The following is a 27414-nucleotide window of genomic DNA, read 5'->3' as shown; positions in this document are numbered from 1 at the left end:
ATGTTTTAACGTGAACTTGTATGTTGTCTCTGAAATGTTTTAAGGTCATAAAGTTTCCTGTTGTTGTTCAGAGACGTTTAAAGAATAGCTGGTCACTAGTTGATTAAATGCTTCTGAAATAAAAGGTTTTATGAGTCAATTATTTTATTGTTTTTAATTTTAAGGCGGTTATAAAAAAACAGTTATACAAACGATCCATCGTATCAAACGCAAATACTTACAGTGTCTCTACATTCACTAGGAGCTGTTTCATAAAGTTTACATGAAGAGCCACAGATGCTCCCTTCACAGGCCGTAGGAAATATGGAAATCCAAAAGGAGAAGAAAACTAAATTAAGTGTGGAATGTTTTTTAGAAGCAGTGACAATTAATGACATTAATAAAAACAAATATTCACAACCTTTCCCAGGATAGATGAAATATATTGCAAATGATGGGTGTTTTTTGGAGCTGCAACTAACGATTATTCTTCTTAAAGGTCCCCTATCATCCTCTTCTTCATCAATATATCACAGGTCTCAGATATATCCAGAGCCTGTCTCTGATTGGCTGAAAAACCAAACAGATCATTGCAGCATTACCCATAATCCCCTCTGTTTCAGCCCTGATTCCAAAGTGCTGATTCCCTGGCCTTTTCTCAATCGCGAGGAAACTGGCTTCCAAGACAATATTTCAAGGATGCTACGTCATCGAGTGCTGCCGAAGTACTGTTCCAATGTCCAGCATACTTGGAATTCCACCGAGGCCGCTTCCTTAGTTTTGGGGAAATTTCGAGGCTGCACATGGGTAGACTTCGCGTCCTTAAAATCCACAATGCTTTAGGCACGGACCAATTTCAAAAACCCTTGCAGAGAATGGCTGAACCGACATTTAAATGTAAGTATGTAGTGGAGTACAACATGTGTTGGTAAATATGTTACTTTTTTGCATTTGTTATCACCAAAAATGTGTTCCGTGAAAGTAGATAGACATCGTGAGGTATTTATTTTCAGTACAGTTTATGTTGAAACCGTTAGAGAGAGTGGCACACTTGTTAGCCTGTTCCATTCTTCTTTGTTTTCCGAAGACGTGGCTTGGAAGCATACTGTACTTGCTTCGTTTCTGAAGGAAGTGACTTGGAAGTATGCGACTACCAAGCCAGTATCCTCGCGATTGAGAAACGGCCCCTGTCTGTTACTTTAGATGAAAATAAGGAGCCCCTCCCCACGTAGAAGAGACATGGATAAGTGGATTTTGTATACTCTGTGCCCTTTAAAGTGTTCAGGAAAAGCCAATACATATATTTCATTAAATCAGTAATGTCGGAGTTATTGTGTTGATTGTTGTTACGGATTTTTTTTGTATTACTTTATAAACTGCTGGGTAATATAATCTGTTATAATGTCATTTATGAGATCAATATATGTTTTCTTTTAAAAAGAAAATGTGTGAAGTGAAGTAAAAAGTAATATTTCGATGAAGCCGTAAATAGAAAATATAACAAAATGGTGCTTCAACAAACTGATGGTATAAATAATTCTTAAAAACTAACCCAAACATGCAAAATGCGAAAAATAAAATTCAGCAAATATACAATAATAACATTTTCAATATTACTTTAAAGTATAATTATTTCCCCAAAAACAAAGTTATTTCCAGCAAATTATCATCAAAATATGGAGTAAAAAAAAAGTTATACAGACATTTTAATTTTTTAGACATTAATTTGGCAGCACTGATGGTGAATTAGAGAACAAAAGCTGAGAGCTGATTGGCTGTGACGGTGAGGCGCTCAGGCTCAGGCTGAAGACTACGTGATTTTGAGCATTAGTATGAATTTAGTCAGGGCAAAAAACAAACTTTTTTTGCTTTTGTGTTTTGTTTTTTTAATGGATACAAAAAGCTCCCAGATAGAAAAGATTTGCTGACAAACAAAATATAAAAAGCTGATGTCAAAGTGATGTTAATATGACGTGTTAGTATCATAAACGTTTGTTTGACACAAAGATTATTTACTGCAATAATCCAGAACCACAGGGAGGAATCCCATTGGATCAGGGAGATGCTGCCTTCAGGGTCCAACACAGGAATACGACATCCCAGCAGCTCTTTAATGATGAGGGCAGCTTTAGTGGAGACTTTCCGCCGTTTGAAATAGTTCTGTTTTCCTGCTGTTTCTTCTCCTCCTGGCATCCAGTACATTAGTTAGACCCAAACTATAGCAACAAAGGATCAGTCTGACAGCCAATCAGAAGCTGGTTTCATTCATGTGTGGTTTGGGACTGGTGGGGGGTCCGGCGTTGGCAGGGGGGGTGTCAGAACTCTCCGTTGATGCCGGTGTTTCATCCGGAGACGTTTCATCGCCACGTCTTGGGGAGGCGGGCGCTTGGGAACGGGTCGAGCTCATAGTGGGGTGGGGGGCGGGGCTTGTAGGCGGAGTGGGCGTGGTCTTGCGATGCGGCGAAGAAGAAGGCGATGAAGAGGAAGGCGTCAAGGACAACAACGACGATGAAGAAGGTGTTCCCGGCGTTCCTGGGGAGTTTCGTGCTCCGGGCGACACAGAGAAGGTGGTCGGCGTCCTGAGGCCAAACCTGGCCTCGAGTTCTGTGCACACAGCTAAGCTCCGCCTCCCGCCCTCTGGCCCAAACCCAGAAACCCCCGCCGCCTCGGAGCCTTTCGCCAACTCCTGGCAACGCTCCACGAAACTGCCTCGCCGCATCGACCCCCCCCACTCCCGCTGCCTGGGGGGCCGCGGGCTGGAGTTGTAGGCGGGGATAGCGAGGGGTTGTTGTGGTTGTTGTTGTTGTGGAGCTCCTGAGGGGGCGGAGTCTCGAGGGGCGGGTTTACAGAGAGGCACAGGGGGCGGGGCTTGTCGAGGGAGGCTGCCGCACAGAGAGGCAGAGGAACCAGAAGCTCCGCCTCCTCTGTGACCCCCCGCTGAAGGAGAGAGGAGGCGCTCCATCCGGAGGACGTCTCCGGTCTGAGAGTACAGGCTGCGGGAACAGGAAGAGGTTAATAATACATCAGGAGCAACGTTAAAAAAACATGATAAAGATTTGGAGTAATCGGCAAATCAGTAACTATTTGTCGTATTGTCGTATTGATATTCTGTACAAAATGTAAAGTCCACTGAGACAGATGTAACATTTGTTATATTGGGCTATATAAATAAACACTGATTGATTGACATTTATTATATTTGTATTGTATTTTTTATTTATAATGAACACATTTATAAATATGTTTTTTACAGTAATTTGTCAGATTGTTATTTCCTTTTTTTGTATATTTATATTTCTTGTAAACATGTTTAATTTAATAACAGTGTTTCCAATAGTTGAATACTATTTCTATATCTGTTCTTATTTCTCTAACTGAAAACGGAGACAGTATACATGTCAAAAAGTACAAAATAGATTACTTTATGTTCATTTAAGAGTGAGAACATCTCTTAAAAATACTGTATAAAATGTGTAGGTGTGATAAACTCCAGTCCCTTTAAAACATGGCGTGTGTTGTCACTGTACCTGCAGGTGGAGGCCCGGGGCGTGCTGTCAGGTGTTCGGGTCAGCGCCAGATCACACTGGTCCAACAGCTCCAGAAGCTCCTCCTCTGTGGGCCCGCCCAGCGCTGAGGGACAGCCAATCAGAGAGCTCACATTACGACAAATCACACGGCTTACATCACTCACACAGAGCTCACATCTATCAGCGACCAATCACAGAGCTCACATCACTCACCTACAAATCACAGAACTCACATCTATCAATGACCAATCACAGAGCACATATCACTTACTGACCAATCACAGAGCTCGCATCACAGAGCTCACATCTATCAGCAACCAATCACAGAGCTCACATCACTTACTGATCAATCCCAGAGATTGCATCACTCACACAGAGCTCACATCTATCAGCAACCAATCACAGAGCTCACATCACTTACTGACCAATCACAGAGCTTACATCACTTACTGACCAATTACAGAGCTCCCATTACTCACACAGAGCTCACATCTATCAGCGACCAATCACATAGCTCACATCACTTACCGACCAATCACATAGCTCACATCACTCACCGACTAATTAGAGAGCTCAGATCCATCACTGACCAATTACAGAGCTCCCATCACTTACCGACCAATCACATAGCTCACATCACTTACTGATCTATCACAGAGCTCACAACACTCATCGACCAATCATAGAGCTTAAATCACTCACCGACTAATCACATAACTCACGTCACTTACACAGAGCTCACATCACTAACTGACCAATCACAGAGCTCACATCCCTCACTGACCAATCACAGAGCTCATATCTATCACAGAGCACTTTTTAAGGTTTTCTGTTAAAGGTCCCATGTCATGGCCATTTCCACTGATCATAATTCCATTGTTGAGGTCTACTAGAATAGATTTATATTGTTCAATGTTCCAAAGTCACTTTGGTTTCTCAAACAGCATCTCTGTAAACTACGTGTATTCACTGAATTTCACTCTCTGCCTTTAACGGCTCGTTGTAGCTCCAATAGCTCCAGCCCCCACCCTCCCTCTGAGCACAGTGTGCTTTGATTGGTCGGGATGTTGTGAATCGCGCTGAGCTCCGTGGAGGTGTGGTTTCCTTGTTTAGCGATACACAGCGAAACACAGCCAAACTCACCCTGAGCACACAAAAAGTCACAGTCGAAGTAAAAACAATAAGTGTGTCTTGATATTGAGTAAGAGAAAGGTTGATAAACGCTGAGAGAATGGGTCTGCAGAGAGAATGGGTCTGCAGAGAGAATTTCACCTCGATCCCAACTGTCTGTTATCAGCCTGCAGCCAGTGAGGAGAGATCAGCAGAGCTGCATGCACTGAGTGTGTGTGTGAGGAAGTCCGTGGATTGGTCAATATGGACCAATCAGCGGGGGCTTAACGTAACGGCTCCGCGGATTGTTCCATTTGGTTCCGGGTAACGCATGACATCATGAGGTACCCGTACTTCTACACCCGTTGGAGACGTATCTCCAACAAGGCGTTTTGGGGAGGTATTTTCTGTGTTACGGCCCGTCCACACTATAGCTTCAAAAAAAGCTTGGAGCTGGGCGTGTCTGAAGCTTGGGGATTTTTTTCGAGCACCGCGACCAACAACCAATCACATGAATGTCCCGCCCCCGGCATACAAAGCAAAAAAAACCGGGGATTTTATGCGAGCAATATATATATACACAGTATATATATAAACTCCCCAAACAGGCGAAAAACCAACCAGTTTCACCCACTGTCTCTGCCACCTCCCTCCATGCCTGGTTCCTCCGGTTTGTATCCCAGTAAATAGTTCTGGTCGTAAAGAACCGGGTGATTTGCTACCCTAATTTCTCGTTTGGAATATGAGGAAATGAACTGCGGTCTGTCTCTCCCAGCTTGCACGCGGTTTGATTGGCTAGCGCTTGAACTGTCAGATTTGCATAAACGGGATTTGATTGGCTGACGCTGGCTACTCCGGCATCTGAAACGCCAGGAAAAGCTCCGCTCTGCTACCCACAATTCAGTTTGGCGAAAAGCGAGGCAACGTGACGTCACCCCATTCAAAGTGAATGGGCAGACGCGTTGGAAACCGTTTTTGAAGCTGTCGAAGCTGTAGTGTGGACGGGTCGTTAGAGTTTTACTCGCTACAGGGTGTACTTTGAGGGTTTTGATTCTGCAGACCGTTTACATGCATAAAAACCTTCATAACACACAAGGGGACGAGTAATAACCGGAAAAGCATGACATGGGACCTTTAAAATACACAAAAACACAGCTAAAATCATAAAGAAATGTAGAGAAAAACATTTCCTAAATGAAGCACGAGGAATACAGTTAGTTAATTAAAACACCTGTCCTCTGTCCTGATATCAGATCAACAGAATTCATTTTAAATCCTGATTAAAACACTGATGATCTGAGCAGATTTGTTCCACATTGAAAATAAGGATTGTTAGTTTAAATCAGGGGTGTCCAAACTGCGGCCCGGGGGCCAAATGCGGCCTGCGGACCATTTGAATCGGCCCTTAGCAAATTCAACAAGTATAATGGAGTATGGCCCACAAAATGAAACTTGTGCTTGTCTTATATTCTTAAATATAAATGTATACATATATTACACCAAAATAAAGTAAAAAGTGATGCATTAAGTATTCATGTGTTAAGACAACTTTTCAAATAAATTCAGTCAATTAAAGTTGGAAACATTTTCTAACAAATCTTAGTTGATAAGAAAAAAGCCAAATGACTTATTTCCATAACAAGCTTGAGATACACCCTTCATATTTCTCCTTATTATTATCACTGAGGCTTCTCTTGTAAGGGAGGAGCTGCCGACACTCTCAAGCATCATTTACCTACATCTGATTGATTTTGCTAACTTGTAACTTCTTATAACTGTCAGATGAGATAATAGAATATCTACAGTGATCTGATCTCACCTCTGATGTCCACCTTCCCGGCGATCTCCATGGCGGTTGTCAGGTCCCACATCTGGATGCTGCCGTTGCCATGGCCACTGAACAGGTAGCGCCGCGGCCGGGATCCGATGCGACTCGAACCCTCGCACTCGTGCACCGTGAAGGCCGTGATGGAGGTGCCGTCCACCGAACGCACCTCACACACCCTGAGAGAGAGACACACACACACACACACACACAATATATGATCATCCAATCACATCACCATGTCGCTTTTATCCAAAGTGACTTACAATAAGTGCAAAAACCATAAAGATTAAAACTCTGAACACGGAACCGAAGATATGTTCCTGCTGATCTGTTAGTAAAGATCACACACACACACCTCTTCCCGTTGGACGACAGCCTGACGTAGAGTTTATCGGTGTCAGGTACGACTCTCTGGATGAACACCTGCTGGTCGTCTCTCTCTCCGTACGGACCTGAAGACACAAAACGTGAATCTGACCCTCTGACCTCTACATAACCTTTCGCGAGAAAGTGTTTGTGTGTGAGTGTTTGTGTGTGTGTGTGTGTGTGTGTGTGTGTGTGTGTGTGTGTGTGTGTGTGTGTGTGTGTGTGTGTGTGTGTGTGTGTGTGTGTGTGTGTGTGTGTGTGTGTGTGTATGTGTGTGTGTGTGTGTGTGTGTGTGTGTGTGTGTGTGTGTGTGTGTGTTACCTATCTCCGTCCCGGCGCTGCAGCCTCCGTGTCCGTCCACGTCGTCCAGGCTGAGGACCTTGAAGGATGTGAGCGGCGTGGAGCCAGGCTGCGTGGAGATCATCCCTCTGAAGCGCGTCACCGTCCAGGTGCGTACGTGGTTGTTATCCGCGCAAACTGAGAGAACACAGACAGGAACAACTTCTAACACAGGTAACCCATACCTGAGATCAGGGGTCTCTGTAACTCGTACCTGAGATCAGGTGTCTCTGTAACTCGTACCTGAGACCAGGTGTTCCTCTAACTCGTACCTGAGATCAGGTGTCCCTGTAACTCGTACCTGAGATCAGGTGTCTCTGTAACTCGTACCTGAGACCAGGTGTCTCTGTAACTCGTACCTGAGACCAGGTGTCTCTGTAACTCGTACCTGAGACCAGGTGTTCCTCTAACTCGTACCTGAGACCAGGTGTCTCTGTAACTCGTACCTGAGATCAGGTGTCCCTGTAACTCGTACCTGAGATCAGGTGTCTCTGTAACTCGTACCTGAGATCAGGTGTCTCTGTAACTCGTACCTGAGATCAGGTGTCTCTGTAACTCGTACCTGAGATCAGGTGTCTCTGTAACTCATACCTGAGACCAGGTGTCTCTGTAACTCGTACCTGAGATCAGGTGTCTCTGTAACTCGTACCTGAGATCAGGTGTCTCTGTAACTCGTACCTGAGATCAGGTGTCTCTGTAACTCGTACCTGAGATCAGGTGTCTCTGTAACTCGTACCTGAGATCAGGTGTCTCTGTAACTCGTACCTGAGACCAGGTGTCTCTGTAACTCGTACCTGAGACCAGGTGTTCCTCTAACTCGTACCTGAGACCAGGTGTCTCTGTAACTCGTACCTGAGACCAGGTGTTCCTCTAACTCGTACCTGAGACCAGGTGTTCCTGTAACTCGTACCTGAGACCAGGTGTTTCTGTAACTCGTACCTGAGATCAGGTGTTTCTGTAACTCGTACCTGAGACCAGGTGTTTCTGTAACTCGTACCTGAGACCAGGTGTCTCTGTAACTCGTACCTGAGACCAGGTGTTCCTCTAACTCGTACCTGAGACCAGGTGTTCCTCTAACTCGTACCTGAGACCAGGTGTTCCTCTAACTCGTACCTGAGACCAGGTGTTTCTGTAGCTCAAACCTGAGACCAGGTGTTTCTGTAACTCGTACCTGAGACCAGGTGTTTCTGTAACTCGTACCTGAGAGCAGGTGTTTCTGTAGCTCAAACCTGAGACCAGGTGTTTCTGTAACTCGTACCTGAGACCAGGTGTTCCTCTAACTCGTACCTGAGACCAGGTGTCTATGTAACTCGTACCTGAGATCAGGTGTCCCTGTAACTCGTACCTGAGATCAGGTGTCTCTGTAACTCGTACCTGAGACCAGGTGTCTCTGTAACTCGTACCTGAGACCAGGTGTTCCTCTAACTCGTACCTGAGACCAGGTGTCTCTGTAACTCGTACCTGAGATCAGGTGTCCCTGTAACTCGTACCTGAGATCAGGTGTCTCTGTAACTCGTACCTGAGATCAGGTGTCTCTGTAACTCGTACCTGAGATCAGGTGTCTCTGTAACTCGTACCTGAGACCAGGTGTCTCTGTAACTCGTACCTGAGACCAGGTGTCTCTGTAACTCGTACCTGAGATCAGGTGTCTCTGTAACTCGTACCTGAGACCAGGTGTCTCTGTAACTCGTACCTGAGATCAGGTGTCTCTGTAACTCGTACCTGAGATCAGGTGTTTCTGTAACTCGTACCTGAGATCAGGTGTCTCTGTAACTCGTACCTGAGACCAGGTGTCTCTGTAACTCGTACCTGAGACCAGGTGTTCCTCTAACTCGTACCTGAGACCAGGTGTTCCTCTAACTCGTACCTGAGACCAGGTGTTCCTCTAACTCGTACCTGAGACCAGGTGTTTCTGTAGCTCAAACCTGAGACCAGGTGTTTCTGTAACTCGTACCTGAGACCAGGTGTTTCTGTAACTCGTACCTGAGAGCAGGTGTTTCTGTAGCTCAAACCTGAGACCAGGTGTTTCTGTAACTCGTACCTGAGACCAGGTGTTCCTCTAACTCGTACCTGAGACCAGGTGTCTCTGTAACTCGTACCTGAGATCAGGTGTCCCTGTAACTCGTACCTGAGATCAGGTGTCTCTGTAACTCGTACCTGAGACCAGGTGTCTCTGTAACTCGTACCTGAGACCAGGTGTTCCTCTAACTCGTACCTGAGACCAGGTGTCTCTGTAACTCGTATCTGAGATCAGGTGTCCCTGTAACTCGTACCTGAGACCAGGTGTCTCTGTAACTCGTACCTGAGATCAGGTGTCTCTGTAACTCGTACCTGAGATCAGGTGTCTCTGTAACTCGTACCTGAGACCAGGTGTCTCTGTAACTCGTACCTGAGATCAGGTGTCTCTGTAACTCGTACCTGAGATCAGGTGTCTCTGTAACTCGTACCTGAGATCAGGTGTCTCTGTAACTCGTACCTGAGATCAGGTGTCTCTGTAACTCGTACCTGAGACCAGGTGTCTCTGTAACTCGTACCTGAGACCAGGTGTTCCTCTAACTCGTACCTGAGACCAGGTGTCTCTGTAACTCGTACCTGAGATCAGGTGTTTCTGTAACTCGTACCTGAGACCAGGTGTTCCTGTAACTCGTACCTGAGACCAGGTGTCTCTGTAACTCGTACCTGAGACCAGGTGTTCCTCTAACTCGTACCTGAGACCAGGTGTTCCTCTAACTCGTACCTGAGACCAGGTGTTCCTCTAACTCGTACCTGAGACCAGGTGTTTCTGTAGCTCAAACCTGAGACCAGGTGTCTCTGTAACTCGTACCTGAGACCAGGTGTTCCTCTAACTCGTACCTGAGACCAGGTGTTCCTCTAACTCGTACCTGAGACCAGGTGTTCCTCTAACTCGTACCTGAGACCAGGTGTTTCTGTAGCTCAAACCTGAGACCAGGTGTTTCTGTAACTCGTACCTGAGACCAGGTGTTTCTGTAACTCGTACCTGAGAGCAGGTGTTTCTGTAGCTCAAACCTGAGACCAGGTGTTTCTGTAACTCGTACCTGAGACCAGGTTTTCCTCTAACTCGTACCTGAGACCAGGTGTCTCTGTAACTCGTACCTGAGATCAGGTGTCCCTGTAACTCGTACCTGAGATCAGGTGTCTCTGTAACTCGTACCTGAGACCAGGTGTCTCTGTAACTCGTACCTGAGACCAGGTGTTCCTCTAACTCGTACCTGAGACCAGGTGTCTCTGTAACTCGTACCTGAGATCAGGTGTCCCTGTAACTCGTACCTGAGATCAGGTGTCTCTGTAACTCGTACCTGAGACCAGGTGTCTCTGTAACTCGTACCTGAGACCAGGTGTTCCTCTAACTCGTACCTGAGACCAGGTGTCTCTGTAACTCGTACCTGAGATCAGGTGTCTCTGTAACTCGTACCTGAGATCAGGTGTCTCTGTAACTCGTACCTGAGACCAGGTGTCTCTGTAACTCGTACCTGAGATCAGGTGTCTCTGTAACTCGTACCTGAGATCAGGTGTCTCTGTAACTCGTACCTGAGACCAGGTGTCTCTGTAACTCGTACCTGAGATCAGGTGTCTCTGTAACTCGTACCTGAGATCAGGTGTCTCTGTAACTCGTACCTGAGATCAGGTGTCTCTGTAACTCGTACCTGAGACCAGGTGTCTCTGTAACTCGTACCTGAGACCAGGTGTTTCTGTAACTCGTACCTGAGACCAGGTGTTTCTGTAACTCGTACCTGAGATCAGGTGTTTCTGTAACTCGTACCTGAGACCAGGTGTTTCTGTAACTCGTACCTGAGACCAGGTGTCTCTGTAACTCGTACCTGAGACCAGGTGTTCCTCTAACTCGTACCTGAGACCAGGTGTTCCTCTAACTCGTACCTGAGACCAGGTGTTTCTGTAGCTCAAACCTGAGACCAGGTTTTTCTGTAACTCGTACCTGAGACCAGGTGTTTCTGTAACTCGTACCTGAGACCAGGTGTTTCTGTAGCTCAAACCTGAGACCAGGTGTTTCTGTAACTCGTACCTGAGACCAGGTGTTCCTCTAACTCGTACCTGAGACCAGGTGTTCCTCTAACTCGTACCTGAGACCAGGTGTTCCTCTAACTCGTACCTGAGACCAGGTGTTTCTGTAACTCGTACCTGAGACCAGGTGTTTCTGTAGCTCTTACCTGAGATCAGGTGTTTCTGTAGCTCAAACCTGAGACCAGGTGTTCCTCTAACTCGTACCTGAGACCAGGTGTTTCTCTAACTTGTACCTGAGACCAGGTGTTTCTGTAACTCGTACCTGAGACCAGGTGTTTCTGTAACTCGTACCTGAGACCAGGTGTTTCTCTAACTCGTACCTGAGACCAGGTGTTTTTGTAACTCGAACCTGAGATCAGGTGTTTCTGTAGCTCTTACCTGAGATCAGGTGTTTCTCCGACAGCATGATCTTGGTGACGGGGCTCCGGTGGACGGAGAAGGTCTGGAAGAGTTGCGGTCCCGAGCCCACGGTCTCCGGGTGCTGAACGATGACCCGGACCGACCCGGAGCTGGTCCCGTACGCGATCTCGATCCAGTTCCCGCTGTCACCTGAACACACCACCACGTCTCAGGTAAATCACTGACGTCATGAGGTCAGGTTTCTCTGTACCTGATTTGTGGCTGGAACCTAAACCTAAATCACTTTAAAGAGCCTTTTTGATCAGTGTTAAAAAATAATCTTACCTATATTATAATTAACTATGCATGGATAAAATATGATGTGTTTTGCTCGTTAAATGCAGTCCTTTTAACCCATTCCTGAACACCATTTGCAATTTTGATATATTAATTTGATTTGAAGTATAATATCAAAACTACATGTCTTTACATTGCACTTTTTTTTATACCGCACTTCAAATACAAGGGGCTGCTGGCAGAGGGAAAGCATATTTACAAATGCTTTTAGCGGCAGCCATCAAGTGGATCACGTACAGATGTTTAAAACCTCAACCCCCAGCTAATGACTGGATCCTGGAGGATTGGGAGTTATACGACATGGAGGACATCCCACACAGCTTCAGAAACCATCATTTTTAAAGAGATGGAGGCATGTAACGCTTCTGCTACTAAAATAATGTAGTATACACTTATTACAATATGATCCCCTAAACTACCGCACCTTAATATCTTGATTCATTTATCCATTTGTTTATCTTTTCTCCCCTTAATTGTTATTATTTATGCATGTTTTTTCCTCACTTATTTCGTTTTTTCTGTCTGCTGTATTTACTGTTTGATCTTGCCCTGTATGTGCGTACTAGGAAGAGTGTGAGGAAAGCAGTATATAGAGCAGCGTACTGGTTTTGGGCGTGAGGTAGACACTGAGGGCCGTGATGGCGTCTTCAGTCGGGTCTCTGTACAACTCGGTCACCAGCAGATCGTTGTCCTTCATCCTCAGAGGGAACTTCTGCACGTCTACGCTCACAAACAAACAGGTTATTTATTTGTACACGGAGGTGGATTTGGTTTACAGGTAAAAGACAAGGGATCCATTATGACATTACGAAACAACAGACACATGTCTAAAAAAGTACCTCCTGCTCCGTCACATCTAAAAACCTTTAAAAGTAAAATAAAGTGAAATAAATTTAAAAAAAATAAATAATAAAAAAATAAAAAAATAAAATAAATAAAATAAATAAAATAAATAAAATAAATAAAATAAATAAAATAAATAAAATAAATTAAATAAATTAAATAAATTAAATAAATTAAATAAATTAAAATCAACATATTAAATTAAATAAAGTTGAAAAAAAAATGTAAAAGATTAAATATATACAATTATAAATATTAATATATTATTGATGAAAATGTGAATTTTGCTCTAAATGTGCAGAGTAAAACAGTAATGATTCTTAGTGATGCGAGTTTTAATATCTGATATTTTCCCAGGTTACAAACTTCCGTCATTGGTTCCCACACTCAGATCCTAGTCTCTCACCGATGTAGTAGATGGAGCCGTTGTTGCAGCCGAGGATCAGGAAGGAGCCGGCAGTGTCATAGCTGCTGATGGGAACCACGTCCTGATTCTGAACAAACACACACAACATTAAAGACACCCACAAAAAAAACCTGGTGGACAACGATCTCAAGGAGAAACCAGGTCTGATTTAGACGGATATAATTCTGTAACACGAGTGCACATGAAGAGGGATTTGATATGTTTTCTAGTGATGATTAATGTGTTTTATTAGTCTCTCTGTGTTGTTCTGTTACGTCCTGATTCTGCATAAACACACACAACATCACACAACAGTAACGACACCTACAAAAAACCTGCTCACTTTCCAAAAAGCTTATATTTTTTGACCAACACGAGTGGACAACAATCTCAAGGAGAAACCAGGTCTCATTTAGACGGCATTCAAGAAGTAAGCTCAGCTGGGATATAACTCTGTAACACGAGTGCACACGAAGAGGGATTTGATGTTTCCTGGGTCTAGTGATGACCCAGAAACATATATATCCAGTTTAAATACGTTAGTTTCCAGCCCACCTGCATCACTATTACAGACATTATTCTAGCATGCATCAATAATTAAAGGAAGAACCTAATTAAAGATTATTTGTGGGCATTGTAAAGATCTGTAATATCTTTATAAAAGCCTTTTGTGTAGAAGAAATCATCCACAATCTACCGTCCACCTGTTAATAGATTGAATCCACCCAGAAATGAATTGTTTAATGGCTTTCTGGATCAAGTGGTTGAATGTGAACATCACGAGAGATGCCGTCTTTCACCAAGAGCTTTTTAATAACAGTATGTGTCACTGCATGGAAAACAGTAGTGGGACGTATGCAGTATTATGAGTTGATGTGCAGGTGACGGTCTTCTATCTAGTAAAAAACATCACTGGTGTAACAGTCTGAGAAAAGCTTGGGTGTTAATTTGTGTGCCTTTCTTATCAATTTATGATTCATTTGGTAAATGTTAGTGTAATTAGACAATTGTAAAATGTAGAGTATTATCTGGATAGCGAAATGTAGAATGTTTCATATTTGGGATGTGGTCTGTGAGTCACATGACCACACAGGTCAGAGGGCATTGCCGTGGCATTGTGGGTAAGAGGCAACATGGCGGCATGCCGTTGAAATCAAGACCCCAGGAAGTGCGCCGGACGCTGAGGCAAAAATCCGTAGTGTCCAAACGGCGGTACTACAAGTCCGTGACGTCACCCGGCCCAGAAAGACTTTTCCCCATTGACTAACATTGGGAAAGAGACGTCTGTAAATCAGCGGATAATTTTTTTTTAACTAAATAGAACTACCCAGTATGAGCTATTTTATAGCCCTTATTAGAATCATTCGGTCCTTAAAGTTGTAAATGCACTAAAAGCCGAATCTAGATATATTTTCTGTTTCCATTCATTCTAGTGAGCCGAGAGTGGGAGCTCGGGGGGCGGGGCTTAAGGGGCGCATGCTCTGTGAGCGCACATACTGGTTCTTCTGCTCTGACAGCATGATGGGTAATCTGTGACGTTTCGCTCTCTCAAAAGTTGGGCCATTTTGTCCTCATGCGCCAATGAGCAGCTCTCATAGGAAAGAACGAGACCCCGCCTCCCACCTTCCTCCAGTTCTTATTAAACATCCATTGGTTCAAGAGGCGCACACGATAAATGTTTCTCATTTGTTGATACGTGTGTGTCAATATTTAAGAGTGTGCTTTACACTTGTTTTTGTACGGTTTGTGTAAAATAATTATCTTGTGACCACGTTTTCATTTTGCTAATGTGTTAGCAGTTTATCAATGGGCATAACGTATCGTCCACACGGTTCCGTCGCATGCTTCAACAGAGACGCTTCCCATTCACTTTGAATGGGGTGACGTCACGCTTTGCCGAACTGCATTGTGGGTCCGTTGCTTCCCTTTGTCTCTGTTGCTGGTGCTGGAAGTTGAGAAATGTTCAACTTTTCAAGCGTTGACGGAAGCGCCAGCCAATCAAATCCTATGCCAGTACAAGCTCTAGCCAATCAAACCGCGTGCCTGTGTGTCCGGGGCGGGAGATCAATGTGATTGGTTGTTGGTCGCGCACCAGACACGCCCACCGCCAAGCTTCAACGCGACGGAACCGTGTGGACGTACCGTAAGAGACTGAAACAACTTAATGTAAACTTTCAATTGTTCATTTCTTATAGTTTAGTCGAGGGAGAGAATAGAACTTCAAAAGACATCAGTATGTTTGTGGCCTTATTTATTGGACCGGTGCAGCTACAACTGGTGTGGATAAGAGCGTCTCCACCCACCTGCCAGTGTTTGGTGACGGCGTTCCAGACCCCCACCTTCCCCGCGTGGCTGGTGGCGATCAGCTGGTTACCAACGAAGAAGAGAGCCTCCACCGGCACGTTGAGACTGAAGACGCCTGCAGGAGAAACAGGTGAGACACTCAGAGGATGTCACCTCATCTGATTGGTGGTTTCAATCAGCCTGCCTTCATGCTGGGGAAAACTACTTTATGATAAAACCTAAAGAATAAATATGATTAATATAAAAAATAAATGATAATGTAAAAAGCAAATCCATAGAAGCATGTTTTAGGCTTTTCTTCAAATTATTAAAAACATACTTTTGGGCCAAAATAAAACAATCAGGAGAGAACTAAAACATTTAGGGCCTTAAAAACAAGTCAAATAATATAAAACTTTATTCTCAGCGTTACAGAAGAAGAACAGAAGAACAGAAGAACTTCTTAATTTCTCCCCGGGATAATTTCAGTGTTTCTTTTTCTGATTAAGGAGTTTGACTAGTATTGGAGTGTTATAAATCCAGAGTATTCTCTCTCTTTATATCTGGAGTACTTGTCGACGCCTCACCGATCTCGTTTCCGTTCCCGTCGGGGCAGATGGCCCACAGGATGATCTCCGTCCCCGACGCCACGGCCACCATCTTGTCGTTGTCTCCCAGCGAGCCGGCCATCACCTTAGCGTTCAGAGCCACCCTGTCGATCACCCAGTCCAGCCGGGGGGAGGTGAACACCTGCTGCCAGCCCGTAGACTCCTTCACCCTGATGGGGGGGGGGGGGGGGGGGCAGCAATGTTATAGTAATTATGGTATTAAAGCTTAAAAGGTCTCCTATCATGCATTTTAGAAACCCCTCATATCCCTCTGTTTCAGCTGTTCGAGAAACGCTGACTCTGGGTCCTTAGCTTGAAGAAAGAAAACGATAAGAGGAGGGGGAGCGTGTGCCTGCTCAGAATTCTACTTGATACAGCTAACTGCTGCCGTGATTGAACTCCATATCATGTTCCAAACCACATCAAGGATTCTCTCTGAAACAGCATGGAGCTCAAACTCTCTCTCTCTCAGGTTTACCACAAGGTGACTTCCTTTTGATTTCCTGCTTCTTCACACACTCTCTCTCCAGCACAGGTTAGCTTTGAGTGTTAGCATGCTAATGTAAACACAGACCATATTACTTCCAGAACACGTCTCATTGTTTCTGACAGCAACGTTTCTGATTGGCCCGTGGGTGTAAAGCCCACATTTCCGATAGTACGTCATATCGGACGCAAATCTGGATCAGCTCTGTTGTTCCCCCGTTTTTAGAGATGTTTTCTGACACTTAGTGAGTCTCCTGACGCACCGGGGACACATGCTGATGTATAAAAGACATCAGAAAGTGAATTTTGCAGGATAGGAGAGCTTTAAAACAGTGTAATCCTAATGAAATGTAACAAAGTGGTATCACTACAGGAAGGACAGGGACAAAGGAAGAACTTGTCTCTAGGGGGGGGGGGGGGGGGGGGTAGCTGCGACACCCAACTGTTCTTCGTAGGGTGTGAGTTGTGCTTATTGTTAAATGTTGTTGTGTAAATGTTCTTTGATGTTTCCCTATATGAGAGTCTGTCACACTCAGGAGGGGTCGTCACGCTTGCATTAAGCATTAAACAAAGATCTTAAAATACTTCATATCGATAATGTGTTTCTTTGCATATGTGCCTAACTCATCATTGTCTCTAGACAGCAGCTGATTTTAAAGGTCCCCTATCATCCTCTCTTTCATCAATATATCCCAGATCTCAGATGTATCCAGAGCCTGTCTCTGATTGGCTGAAACAACAAACTGATCATTGCAGCATTACCCATAATCCCCTCTGTTTCAGCCCTGTTTCCAAAGTGCTGATTCTCTGTCTGTTACTTTAGATGAAAATAAGGAGCCCCTCCCCACGCCCCTCTGAGAGACATTTGGTTACAAAGAACTCAATGGAGCTCTAGGAGGAGATTCAGGTGATAAGGGGGGGGGGGGGGGGGGGGGGTTACCTTGGTTGCTGATTGGCTAATGGTTACACAAGACAACACATCGTTAAGACATCATAAAGTGGCCCAAATCTGATCAGCTCATTTTCAGACAGGTTTTTATAGAAATGGATCAAAAAGAGAGAGAATCTTTGTTTGTGAAACTTTCAGAGTCTCTTTCCACAGAGGGGACACATGTTGATGTAGAAGAGACATGAAGAGGAGGGGACACATGTTGATGTAGAAGAGACATGAAGAAGAGGGGACACATGTTGATGTAGAAGAGACATGAAGAAGAGGGGACACATGTTGATGTAGAAGAGACATGAAGAAGAGGGGACACATGTTGATGTAGAAGAGACATGAAGAAGAGGGGACACATGTTGATGTAGAAGAGACGTGAAGAAGAGGGGACACATGTTGATGTAGAAGAGACATGAAGAAGAGGGGACACATGTTGATGTAGAAGAGACGTGAAGAAGAGGGGACACATGTTGATGTAGAAGAGACATGAAGAAGAGGGGACACATGTTGATGTAGAAGAGACATGAAGAAGAGGGGACACATGTTGATGTAGAAGAGACATGAAGAAGAGGGGACACATGTTGATGTAGAAGACACATGAAGAAGAGGGGACACATGTTGATGTAGAAGAGACATGAAGAAGAGGGGACACATGTTGATGTAGAAGAGACATGAAGAAGAGGGGACACATGTTGATGTAGAAGAGACATGGAGAAGAGGGGACACATGTTGATGTAGAAGAGACATGAAGAAGAGGGGACACATGTTGATGTACAGTAGAAGAGACATGGAGAAGAGGGGACAGATGTTGATGTAGAAGAGACATGAAGAAGAGGGGACACATGTTGATGTAGAAGAGACATGAAGAAGAGGGGACACATGTTGATGTAGAAGAGACATGGAGAAGAGGGGGCACATGTTGATGTAGAAGAGACATGAAGAAGAGGGGACACATGTTGATGTAGAAGAGACATGAAGAAGAGGGGACACATGTTGATGTAGAAGAGACATGGAGAAGAGGGGGCACATGTTGATGTAGAAGAGACATGGAGAAGAGGGGACACATGTTGATGTAGAAGAGACATGGAGAAGAGGGGACACATGGTAGGTGACCTTTAAGTTGCTACAACAAGCTGTGTTCGTACACCAGGTGCAGCTCAAAGTGAAGCATCACCTGTGAACTCACCTGTAGCAGACGACAAACTGAGCGTAGGCCACAGCGATCCAGTTGTGGTGACCACAGATGATCCGCACCATGCCGGTGTCTGAGAGCTGCCCTGCGCGTGCACACACACACATTATATACATTATATACTCTGGTATATGCTATTATATGCTTTGGTCACCTCATTACGATTACTAAGGTTTGAATATGTGTTAAAAGCTTTGGATTAAACTAACTCAACTGTTCATTTTTGTAATTTACACCTGGATTTAAAACATGTTAATCTAGTCAATTATTAATTCAATTAAAATCTCAATTTTCTGTCAATAAGTATTCACTGTGAGGCAGGATATGACTGTCGACTGTATCATATGGTAGCGTATATTATGGTACAGTATTGTATAGTATGATACGGTATGGTATTTCCTCATATCGTAAGGTATAGTATGGTATGTTAAGGCATGGCAGCTTATTGTACGGTATATTATGGTGCAGTATGGTATAGCATGGTACGGTATAGTATGTTACGGTATGTTATGGTATTTGGATGGTATATTATGATATATTATGGTGAGGTGTGTTCTGGTACCTCCGGGCGTCCTCTCCTCGGTGCTAGCCCTCCCCAGGATGGTATAGTATGGTTGGGTACAGTATGGTATATTATATTATGGTATAGTTTGGTGTGTTCTGGTGTGTTATGGTGTGTTCTGGTACCTCCGGGGGTCCTCTCCTCGGTGCTGACCCTCCCCAGGATGCCAGAGTTCCCCAGGTTTGGAGGCATGGTGTTGCTTCGTCTCACCGGCGCTCGCTCTGCCGGCGGCGCTCGGCCCACCATGAACTGAGAGCCGGCCACGCTGTGACGGTTACGCCGCTTCGCTGGGTACACTGAGGCAGACAGGAAGTGAGGGCACAGACAGGAAGTGAGGGCACAGACAGGAAGTGAGGACAAAGTAGGGGATAGTTAATTATCTCCAGAATTGTTATTATTACACTCGTATTGTAATATACACATTTTAGTACACTGTCCACTTTGTACTTTAAGTTCTCCATGTGTGTATACATATATATATATATTTTTTTTTATTGTTTAGTTAATTATTTTATTTTCACTTTTATTCTATTTTATTAAATGTTATCTTATCCCAACAGTGATTTTCTTTGGCGATGTCAAGAGCGACTCATACGGAAACCAAAGGTGTGTTCTCAGTTCCTCTTCAGACCAGGTGCAGCAGCAGCAGGAACATTACACGTCAAACTACAGATGAAATGTGAGTTCCGGTGGTGTACCTGGGGGAGGCAGGTAGCCGTTGAACAGCACGTTTCCACAGGACGATCTGTCCAGCTCGTCACACAGCTGCAGCTTACGCACTTCAACACAAAGAGATACTTCATCAGAGAACACAGAGGAACAGAGGAACATCTAGTTGCCAGCCGTGTGAACCTGGAAATGTTGATTACCCACAGTTACAAATGTATGGTACGGGTCCCCAGCACATAGGAAATGCAAATATTTTGGAGTGGGTTTTGGGGGTTATGAGGATGTTGAATCCATTTCTGACACTATTAGGATGAAACATGGCAGCTTTGAGCCAAAAATTATAAGAATGACAAAAAAATTCATGAAATTCTTCAATAGCGTTTTTATTTGTCAGACTGTTTATAGATGTGTTATCGTCACGTCATCTGTGTATTTTTCTCACTCTCTAATGCTGGTTTATTTCTATTCAAATGTATTTCTATTCCTTTGTGTCATTCTGTTCAATGCCTTGTTTGTTTTATGCTGCTGAAACAACAAGAATTCCCAAATTGCGATTCATAAAGTACATTTTTTTTTATCTTATCTTAAAATCAGCCCACCAACAGAACACACACGACTACTTTCTGGTTAAATCTGCAAGTTTTTATCTGTATTTGCATTTAATTCACCATTTACCCCTAGATCTCTTTCCTCATCCTACTACACATTCAAGCACAGCATTAAAAAGTGGCTCATTGAAAACCAGCAGTGTCAGCACTGATGTGTGTGTGTACGTGTGAGTGTGTATTGTAAATGTTTTATTTATTATCATGACTTGCTCTTATCTGTATTCAGTGATGTCATCTATTTTAAATATGTATTTTTATTTTTATTATTGCTTTTAGGAAGTCAATCACCATCTGGCAAACGGACTATCGATGAAAACCAGCCTTTTTGCTAACTTGAGTACTTTTACATGTTTTTAATATGTTGATTAATGTACACTGTCCCTTGTTTTAAATAAATCAACTCAATAGATTTTACGGTTTCATTTGTGTTTCACTTATATGGATTGTGAGCTGTGTGATTTTTCGGACACATCTATTCACGTTGTCTTTCCAACGTCTCGACTCTCACCCAGCGGCGTGATGCCGTAAAACTCGGCCTCGTGCATGAGCATGTGCACGTTGATGGAGCGCGGGTACAGCTCTTTGGTGCGCAGGAAGTTGAGGATGGTGGCGAACAGAGAGGGGTCTCTGTCGATGAAGATCTGGAGGGAGATGTCGAGATAAATATCACACATTTTACAGGAAATCAAACTGAAAATTAACTCAAAAACGAAAGGAAAGACAAGAATATCCTTTTTGTGAATTTCATTCCAATAAAAAGAGGACACAGCTTTTACACTACTTCCTGCTGCTTTCCTTCTTTCACCGTGGTAACACACCATTAGCCTGTACTGGTGCGCTAATCCCACCACTGCCTGCCTGTCTCCTAGATATACATACAGTATCCCCCAGTGCGCTAAACTGCCTTCAAAATCAAAGCATAAAACGGTTAACTTAAAGTATACTAAGCGTCTTTGAGCATTAGGAAACGCGCCATAAAAATCCCATGTATTATTATTATACTAAACTAAATGGTAGAGCTGCTCGATTATGGCAAAAATCAAAACTCGATTATTTTGGTCAATAATTGATATCACGATTATTAAAAACGATTATCCATTTACTTTGAAAACATCCATTTATTGGATAAATAAATGTGAACAGTATGTTTTTAACAGTTGATTACCCTGAACTTTAAATATAACTCAACTGAAAAACCCATACAAATAAAAATGTATACAAACAATAATAATAAAAAAATCTAAGTTATATTTCGATTACGTTGTTTTCGTGATCGTTGCAAGCCATAATCGATTAAAATATGATTAATTGAGCAGCCCTACTAAATGGTAAATGTATAATAACGAAAAGAAGAAAGCATATCTCATAACACATTCATTCATTCATAAGTACAGCGTTACTCACAGCTCCAGTTTCATCCTTCAGAGTCGAGATGCGGCCGCTCAGAAGACTGAAAAACAAAAGTCATTTTAAACTGAAGCTACTTTTAACAGAGGTTCATTTACTGAAGAACCCCGAGGGAACGAATGTCACTATTTTAGTGTTGCATTGTTGCTGGTGGCGAAGTCCACAGGGACTTGGGACCGGTTCAAGTCCCGGAAAGACCAAGTGCTACCGAGGTGTCCCTGAGCAAGGTCTCCCTACACTCCTCCTAACACTAGGAGCCTTTTCTTATCAAGCTCCACTTTTGTGGAATCAGCTTCCAGTTTGTGTTCGGGCGGCAGACTCCCTATCCGTTTTTAAGAGTGCGCTTAAGACCTTCCTTTTTGATAAAGCTTATAGTTAGGGCTGATTAGATTCAGCCCCTAGTTTTGCTGATATAGGCTTAGTTTGTCGGGGGACATCTTACTTCTTCCTTCTCTCTGTCTATACCTGTGTACTCTCATGTTCCCATTAACCCAGCTTCCCCAAATCTCTTTCTTTTTGGTGTCTATATACGCCGGGATCCGGAGTCATGGATGATCCTGCGGTCCTGTGTCATGGATCGTGAGTCCTGGATCTTGAGTCGTGGCTGTGGTCCTGGATCATAAGTCCTGGATGGATATCCTCGTGGATTCATCTTCTTATTATACACACATGCATTTCCAAACATTTGGTCTACCTATGTTGCAAATGTATTATCTCTTCAATTTACACACGGCATCTATTGCACGTCTGTCCGTCCTGGGAGAGGGATCCCTCCTCTGTTGCTCTCCCCGAGGTTTCTCCATGTTCCCCTTTAAACTGTGGGTTTCTCTGGAAGTGTTTCCTTGTACGATCTGAGGGTCTAAGGACAGAGGGTCTAAGGACAGAGGGTCTAAGGTCAGAGGGTCTAAGGACAGAGGGTCTAAGGACAGAGGGCCTAAGGACAGAGGGTCTAAGGACAGAGGGTCTAAGGACAGAGGGCCTAAGGACAGAGGGTCTAAGGCCAGAGGGTCTAAGGACAGAGGGCCTAAGGACAGAGGGCCTAAGGACAGAGGGCCTAAGGACAGAGGGTCTAAGGTCAGAGGGTCTAAGGACAGAGGGCCTAAGGACAGAGGGTCTAAGGACAGAGGGTCTAAGGACAGAGGGCCTAAGGACAGAGGGTCTAAGGTCAGAGGGTCTAAGGACAGAGGGTCTAAGGTCAGAGGGTCTAAGGACAGAGGGCCTAAGGACAGAGGGTCTAAGGCCAGAGGGTCTAAGGACAGAGGGTCTAAGGACAGAGGGTCTAAGGTCAGAGGGCCTAAGGACAGAGGGTCTAAGGACAGAGGGTCTAAGGCCAGAGGGTCTAAGGACAGAGGGCCTAAGGACAGAGGGTCTAAGGACAGAGGGCCTAAGGACAGAGGGCCTAAGGACAGAGGGTCTAAGGACAGAGGGCCTAAGGACAGAGGGTCTAAGGTCAGAGGGTCTAAGGACAGAGGGTCTAAGGACAGAGGGTCTAAGGACAGAGGGTGTCGTATTGTCATACTGATATTCTGTACAAACTGTGAAGTCCACTGAGACAAATGTAACATTTTTGATATTGGGCTATATAAATAAACATTGATTGATTGATTGATAGGACTGGTCAAATGCAGGATGTACATTTCAACTTCAGACTTCAGAGTAGATCAAAAAACACAACTGACTTCTGCTTCGATACAGCATTATAATCACACAGCATTCCTCTGACTCAATACTTCTTAAAGTGTTCGATGTGTAGATTGTTAAAGCAAAGAAACTCGGGGTGAAGAACCGTTCAAGTGTTTTATTAAACATCATCACATTTCCAGCATTTGAAATGGAGAGTGTCTGCATTGGTTGGTTAGGATTGTCTCTCACCTGGAGAAGAAGGAGTCGGGGACCCAGGTGAGCGTCTGCCGGGAGGAGCTGAACCTGAAACACAATCACTGTTTACTCTTCTCTTAGAGTTTACTAAAGTCGACCAGCACCTGGAGATGTTGAGACCCCAACGTGTTATCATAGAAATGTACAGTAGGGTCTCCAGCACATAGGAACTGCCGGAAGTAACCTGCATGTTGGGACAATTAGCATACGTTTGGTTAATTTAAAAAATAGTTTGGTTGATTTGGAAAATTGTGGAGTTCATTGAGGATTCTGAGTCCATGTTCTGACATATCTAGGATCAAATATGGTAGTTTTAAGTCCCCAAAATGTTTAAATGAACCCAAAACACATCAAAATCAGGCCACAGAGTACAGATATGGTCACTTTCTGGTTATAACTGACATTTCTTATCCTGAAAATGTCAGAAATGGGTTCAACATCCTCGATAACCCCCAAGACACTTTATATTATTCTGAGATGGGTCATTGTGCTGAATGAGTACTTCTGCTTTTTGTACTTTAAACACATCTTTAAGCTTATACTTCTGTACTTTTACCTAAACAACATTTTGTAATCAGGACTTTTACTTGTAGTGAAGTATTTTAAGACCATAGTATTTGTAGTAAAGGATCTGAGTACTTTGTCCAACACTGACTGCCTGAGAAATAATCATTATATTAAAAGTGCGTACTAGCAGAGGTGGGAGAAGTACTCAGATCTTGTTGTAAAAGTAGAAGTACTCAGATCTTGTACTTGAGTAAAAGTAGAAGTACTCAGATATTGTACTTGAGTAAAAGTAGAAGTACTCAGATCTTGTACTTGAGTGAAAGTAGAAGTACTCAGATCTTGTTCTTGAGTAAAAGTAGAAGTACTCAGATCTTGTACTTGAGTAAAAGTAGAAGTACTCAGATCTTGTACTTCAGTAAAAGTAGAAGTACTCAGATCTTGTACTTGAGTAAAAGTAGAAGTACCAGAGTGTAGGAATACTCTGTTACAGTAAAAGTCCTTTATTCAAAATGTTCATCAAGTAAAAGTAGAAAAGTATTCTCATCTAAATATAGTGAAAGACAGTAAAAGTAGTCATTGTGCAGATTGGTCCATTTCAGAATAATATATATGATATGTTTTATAATGATTGATCATGAAAGTGTTCTCAAAGCTGGTAAAGGTGCAGCTAGTCTGAATGACTTTGTATACTGCAGGGTAGCTGGTGGATTTACTCCAGGTGGAACTAAAGTCTGATTTAACACTTGATTATATTTCACATCATTCATCCACATCTGTAAAGTAACTAAAGGTATTAAATACATGTAGTGGAGGAGAAGTACACCATGTACCTCTGAACTGTAGAGGAGTAGTACCTCAAAAGGACAGTACTTTAGTAAATGTACTTAGTTTAGTACTTAGTCACTTTACACCAGTGATTATAGCACGTACTTGTTAGCATTAAGCTAACAATAATCAGTGTGAAGGAGAGCCTAATGAAACGTTTTAAACAGGACATAAACCTAAGAACTGGATCACGTGGGGTTTCTTTGATTACTGGACTGTTTGTTAAAGACTCAGGAAACTTTGTGACTGATTTCTGGTGATTTAAACTAATTTAAAACGTGTTTACTTTGGTGCTAGCTGACCGAATCTCCCTAAATAAAGTCCCCCGGATCCTCACCTCTTCCCCCCGACGTTCAGGTGGATGATGTCCCCGCTCCTGGAGGTAGACATCATCTGCTCCTTCACACACAATAACAAACCGTTTCAATTTTAATCCATTTTTTTTTTTAAGGATAAATTCAGTTTCCGCTCTTGTTTTCATCCGGTCGCACGGCGAGGCGGAGAGAGGAGAAACCCGGGCTGGATCAGTGGAGCCGGGAGGGGGGAAAACCCGGAGCGGAGTCTGAGACCGGAACCGAACTGAACATCCACATTTACGGAAGCAGGGACTCAGAAATAAGATATCAGAATCAGGAACAGAAACAAGTTTTGTTGCCAAGTAGGTTAACACATACGAGTAATCTGACTTGGTGTTGGCTCAACAGTCCCAATGGCATCTGAGTTTAGAAGCTAAGCAGGTCGTCCTGGGTCAATACCATAGACTATATATAAGGTCAATACTGATTGGAACAATTAGCATGGTTAATAATGTAGCCTGTTGTATAAATAAGTTTGAACTCGGAAACTAGGTATATATATATATATATATATATATATATATATATATATATATACGATATGTACGATACGATAATGTTTCAAGAGAGTTCAAAAGACTGAGTTGAGGAAACAGAAACAGAGAATGGTTACAGACACTTTTAGTTTCTGGTCACTTTGGTCTGAGTGAAATATCTCACCAAAAATGTGATAGATTGCCATGAAATGTAAAACCAGGATCCATTATCCCCTCAGGATGAACTATAATCACTTTGGAAACGTTGGTTTATAAACAAATACCTTTAAAACTAATGTCATACCCAACCGCCATGGCTTGACTTAGTTTTTGATTAATTTAATACCTGCTCTCCTCCCGGGCTTTACAAGCAGAAACTCAAACATTAACAGTTAAGTCCATGACTCTTATAGCTTTTGAATACACTATAATACGGCTGAGAGGTAGTGTAGTGGTCTTTCAGTCGGAAGGTTGTGGGTTCAATTCCCATATTGTTTATCTGTGAAAATAGAGGTCTACGTTTTGGTCTTTCATGCGATCGGTCTGAGGTTCAACCCCCGCAGTGTCATCCTTTATCTTCAGCTATTCTCATTTTACATCACATCTAGTTAAATGGTAATTATAACTAAGACTGTATTACTGATGGGAAGCTCAGGAGCAGAAGTGAACTACCGCAAGTATGAAGCATTTATTTTTATTTTATGTTTACGACTATATCTATATTTCATCTGTATTCCACGTAACTATTGCTATGTTATAATAGTTTCCTTAAAATAGTCATATTTTTACACTTTATCTTCTGTAACTTTACGCAACAAATACACGAGGTCAATTCCTCAGATGTGTAACCTGGCAACAAACCTGTTTATAAACTGGTCAAATAAAAGAATATCCCCGTATTTTTATCATCAAACATGTTTTATTTCCATCTTCACAATATTCCCCGGTCGTCCACGCTTTTATTTCATGCATTTGAATTGTTTTTATTTGGTTACATTTACACAAAGAAAGATCAACACCCGGCAGCCGAGCAGATGTTCAGTGTTGTTTCAGCGAGACGATCAGAGATGCTCCACTTCCTCCTCTCGTGTCCGATATCTTCCTCCTCTTCCTCCTCTTCCTCCCCCTGGACTCCTCTTCCTCCCATTCTCCCCCAGAATAAAGCGCCACGGGTGGAAGAAACACACCGGAACATGTGCAGCACCTAAAATATCCAAAGCCTGCTGAAACAGAGCTGATGGTGTGTTTAAATTAGGGCTGTCAACGATTCGAAAAAAGCGTCTATTTAATCGCAATAAAGCAATATTTGGCGCGAGAAGCATTTCACTATATTCAAATGGTTTTGGAAAATAAGTGAATCAATGAGTCGACATTAAAAACTTAAAGGTCAACTTCAATATCAGAATTACAGAGGTTGGAAGTAGTGGAGGACGAATACTTTGTTACTGTACTTAAGTACATGTTTCTGGTATCAGTACTTTA

General features: G+C 43.3%; 1 protein-coding gene across 1 annotated transcript; it reads right to left on the bottom strand.

Annotated features, from left to right (window-relative positions):
* Positions 1-139: 139 nt before the first annotated feature.
* shkbp1 (SH3KBP1 binding protein 1) lies at positions 140-25620 on the bottom strand. Its single transcript, XM_079674395.1, has 17 exons — positions 25438-25620; positions 23763-23816; positions 21888-21933; positions 20992-21124; positions 19905-19985; positions 19332-19502; positions 18639-18729; positions 16006-16196; positions 15439-15554; positions 13136-13223; positions 12490-12606; positions 11569-11739; positions 7132-7287; positions 6800-6896; positions 6436-6620; positions 3507-3609; positions 140-2972 (listed from the first exon to the last, which is right to left on the bottom strand). Exons 1-17 carry the CDS (start codon positions 25491-25493, stop codon positions 2228-2230), a joined length of 2601 nt encoding a protein of 866 aa, XP_079530521.1. The 5' UTR covers positions 25494-25620; the 3' UTR covers positions 140-2227.
* Positions 25621-27414: the final 1794 nt, after the last annotated feature.

The sequence above is a fragment of the Notothenia rossii genome (genome assembly GCF_949606895.1).
Source record: "Notothenia rossii genome assembly, chromosome: 4".
Taxonomy (NCBI): Eukaryota; Metazoa; Chordata; class Actinopteri; order Perciformes; family Nototheniidae; genus Notothenia; species Notothenia rossii.
The sequence above is the reverse complement of the archived record's forward strand: the minus strand, read 5'-3'. Positions and strand labels throughout refer to the sequence as shown.